The sequence below is a fragment of the Pelmatolapia mariae genome, linkage group LG7, assembly GCF_036321145.2.
Source record: "Pelmatolapia mariae isolate MD_Pm_ZW linkage group LG7, Pm_UMD_F_2, whole genome shotgun sequence".
Taxonomy (NCBI): Eukaryota; Metazoa; Chordata; class Actinopteri; order Cichliformes; family Cichlidae; genus Pelmatolapia; species Pelmatolapia mariae.
This window is the reverse complement of record NC_086233.1, coordinates 14,758,142-14,761,980: the sequence shown is the minus strand read 5'-3', so window position 1 is coordinate 14,761,980 and position 3,839 is coordinate 14,758,142. Positions and strand designations below refer to the sequence as shown.

At 42.2% G+C, this 3,839-nt stretch overlaps 1 protein-coding gene across 1 annotated transcript; it reads left to right on the top strand.

The window, feature by feature from the left end:
- Positions 1–681: 681 nt before the first annotated feature.
- ch25hl2 (cholesterol 25-hydroxylase like 2) lies at positions 682–1,581 on the top strand. Its single transcript, XM_063480734.1, has one exon. It carries the CDS (start codon positions 682–684, stop codon positions 1,579–1,581), a length of 900 nt encoding a protein of 299 aa, XP_063336804.1.
- Positions 1,582–3,839: the final 2,258 nt, after the last annotated feature.

Below are 3,839 nucleotides of genomic sequence, written 5' to 3'. Positions count from 1 at the left end.
ATTTCTTTTCTGTAAACAAGCTGAAACTGAGCAACAAGCCAATTACTATTCAGCATCAGAAAGGAAGTGCTTTTGAATGCATGTCTCATTTGACAACTTTTCAGTGATTAATTACTGTTTTGGTCTGATGTTGTGTGTATTGGTGTGTGTATGTGCGTGTTCCCTGTCTTATGATTTGAGAGTGAGGGGGCAGAAAAATGAAAGGGCTGATTGTTAACATGCAGTAGTGAAAATATAACTTGGTATGGTATAATTAATGTTTTTTTGTTTTTTTTTCTGGGAATGTTAGGAGCTAAATGACATCGTCCCCGAGTTGAATTCTCAAGAAGACGGAAGCTCCCTCCATGATTTGGGTCAAAAATGAGAACTGTTGAGGCCCGGCTTCTGAGTCCTGGCTGCAGTCCTTGTGCCCATGAAAAAGGGCCTTTAAAGAGCGCCTTCTTTTAAAATGCACGGGGGTGGAGGGGATGGTGGAGGTGGGGCTTGAACATACATAAGAGGCTAAGACAGTCCACCAGTCCAATTTGGCACACCATCACCAGGCAATTTGCTGTCGCTTAACCTATTACGAGGAAGCTTGGATCCCTCTTTTCATTCAGACCCTCTTTATCCTCTTTGGTTGCTTGTTAAAAACAATCCTATTGGATCAGCCGTCTTTGGAAGAGAAACGCCATATTAATGATGAGCGTGGGCGGGTTACTCAGAACTGAGACTTTATCTTGGATGTCATATTTAGACAATGTGACTGGGGATTATTCCCAGGACTTGGTCCTGCAGCCTATTTGGGACTATCTCCGTCAGAACTACCACGACCTCCTAAGAAGTCCTCTCTTCCCCGTGGTCCTCTCAGTCACTACCTATTTTCTCCTGGTCGCTCTTTACACTGTGTTGGACCTGCTGGCTCCCACCTGGCCGTGCATCAACCGCTACAGGCTGCATCCAGACAGACCCATCACCTGGCCTAACATCTGGGCCACCTTGGGTGTCACCATTTACAACCACCTGCTTTACATCTTTCCTGCTGCAGTTGCACAGTGGCTGTGGAGGCCACCAACCCCTCTACCACCTGAAGCCCCCACTCTGTTCAGTTTTTTCCTGGGCATCCTGGGCTGTATGGTGGTCTTTGACTTCCAGTACTACCTGTGGCACCTGCTGCACCACCGGGTTGCTTGGTTGTACCGCACTTTCCACGCCATCCACCACCAGTACAACCAGCCTTTCAGCCTTGTCACCCAGTACCTGTCTGGTTGGGAGTTATTTAGCGTGGGATTTTGGGCCACAGTAGACCCCATCCTGCTGCAGTGCCACTGCCTCACAACATGGAGCTTCATGGTATTCAATGTCTATGTTTCCACTGAGGATCACTGTGGCTATGACTTCCCTTGGGCCACACATAACTTGGTGCCCTTTGGCCTCTGGGGTGGTGCTCCGAAGCATGACGCTCACCACCAGAGACCTGGCACTAACTTTGCCCCATTCTTCTCTCACTGGGACTGGCTGGGGGGCACCCACACTGTACCAGCCGCCTCCAGCCACTCTGCCACGGGAGAGCCAGAAGAGATGAAAGGAAGAAAAGACTAAAGAACTTGAATTAATCTTTCAATGACTCCATCGCTAGTTTGCTCAAACTGCCTCTTTTGTTGATGCTCTTATTCCAGCAGACTCATTTTTCCTCTCTACTCTCCTGCAGACTAATTTCTCTCTTTTACGTCTCCCACTCTTAACTCTCTCTTTGATAATAACGATCCCCACTATGTGGCTATCTTTGACTGCATGGATATTTTTCACATTTTACGAGCTGATAATCAATCTAACATTGTTTGACAGTGTGGTAAGTTGTCAAAAGATATTTTTTTATGTTTGTATTTTGTACAATGATAGTATAGATTATCTTGTACTTTTGTGCAATGAACATATATCTCTTATTCATAGAGATTTTCCACTTATGTCAGTGAATTGATGTGCTGTTAATTGTCTCAGTGGCATTCTCAGGTCAGGTACCTTACATGTGTAATTTGTTTGGAGCTACCAGAAATATAAAATAAAATTTAAAAAATCATTTGAAATCCTTCCTTGATTTGCCGAATGTCACTGAGTCGCTCTGAGTCTTTGCTGACGGAGGATGGTGTGATCTGTCAGAGTGATTACACAGAAGTTTGCACGTACATTCTCCCTCTCTCCCTCCTCAGCAATGACCCTCTCACTCCCACGCATGAATGGCTGCCTTTTAGCTGCATCCCAGTATGATGCGTGGGCGCAATACTAATCCATCATTCTCTCTCTTTGAGACAAAATGGTCCTGCAGGAAGAGTTCTTAATTAAAGCCCCCGAAGAGAAACTGCAATAGCTGCCCTGACAGCTAATACTTAACTGCAGGTGCTGTTCTTTTGAAAAAATTTTATTGACTACGATAGAATGTTATTTGTTTTTATGAACATCAAATGATTTTTCGCTCATTTTAATTATTTTTACAAATTATTTAAAAGTAGAATCACAGCCTTTTTTTCAGGTACAGTTTTTCCCAAATAACTTGGTGTTTAAATAAAATCCTGAAATCCTAGTTTATATTATTACAAAGAAACCAGTAGGGGTCAGTCTTTTTCCAAACCACAAAAAGAAGAACAAGTGTACAAATACATGTAAAGCAAAAATTACATCCCACTGGGAAAAAACAAAAAAAGACCAAAAAAACTCCCAATGCATTCTTGGTTGTTTTCCAGTTATGCTTCTGGTTATATCACAGTTCTAGGCGATATAACCTCAGGGATTCATAGTTCTGCAGTAACAATTATTGTGACTTATCTCTCCTTGTTATTCATCACTGTGCGTTACTACCTGCAGTCTGAACCAGTTTAGCATGTTTTTTGTGGTACAAGGGAAACAACTGCTCAAACATGTTGCGTTTATTTTAGAAACACTGCAGACAGGGCTCTCAGGCACAACTTATTCTTTTGTTAATCCTGTTCTAATTATGGGATATGCATGTCGAGGAACAATATGAATAATGTGTATATTTTTAACATGAACTATTTTTTTATTGCAAATGAATATATGTAACACAAGAGTAATATAGGTATTTTCTTTCAGGACAGCATTGAGGTTTAAGTCTTATTTGCCTCAATTCTTATTTGTTTAACTCTTCTGGGAAAAAAATCTATTCCCTTGAGCAGAAGTTGTTCTTGTTGTAATATTAAATTCAACAAGGTTGTGTTAGGTCTGTTATCTCATTTTCCATATGTCAGTTAGAGCACGCTTCAAAAACAATATGCAAAACCATGAGATTGCATGTGTAGAGCAATGACAAGAAGTGACATCATCATACACATCACATCTTCGGGGGTGGCTGTGGCTCAGGTGGTAGAGCCGATCAGCTACTAATTGGAAGGTTGGTGGTTCGATCCCTGGCTCCCCCAGTCTGCATGCCAAATATCCTTGGGCAAAATACTAACCCCAAATTGCCCTCCGATGCGTTCATCGGAGTGTGAATGTGTGTGAATGCTTATTAGTTGCACTTGAGTTTAGAAGTGCTTGTATGAGTAGGGGTGAATGAGGCATGTTGTACACAGCGCTTTGAGTACTCTGGGAGAGTAGAAAAGCGCTATATAAGAATCAGTCCATATCTTTTCATTGTATTTCAATAAGGAGACCTCATTAGAAGGAAACATCATTTATCATTTCCATATATCATTTATTGTTATATGGAATTCAATTAAGCTATTTGGCGATTAGACTCCGAATCCCTACTGGTGGGGGAGATTAAGTTGGATGCTTGGATGGAGCCCGAGTAACATGGAGATGGGGAGGAGGTGGATTGAACAAAGGTGTCTGCGAGGTGGAAT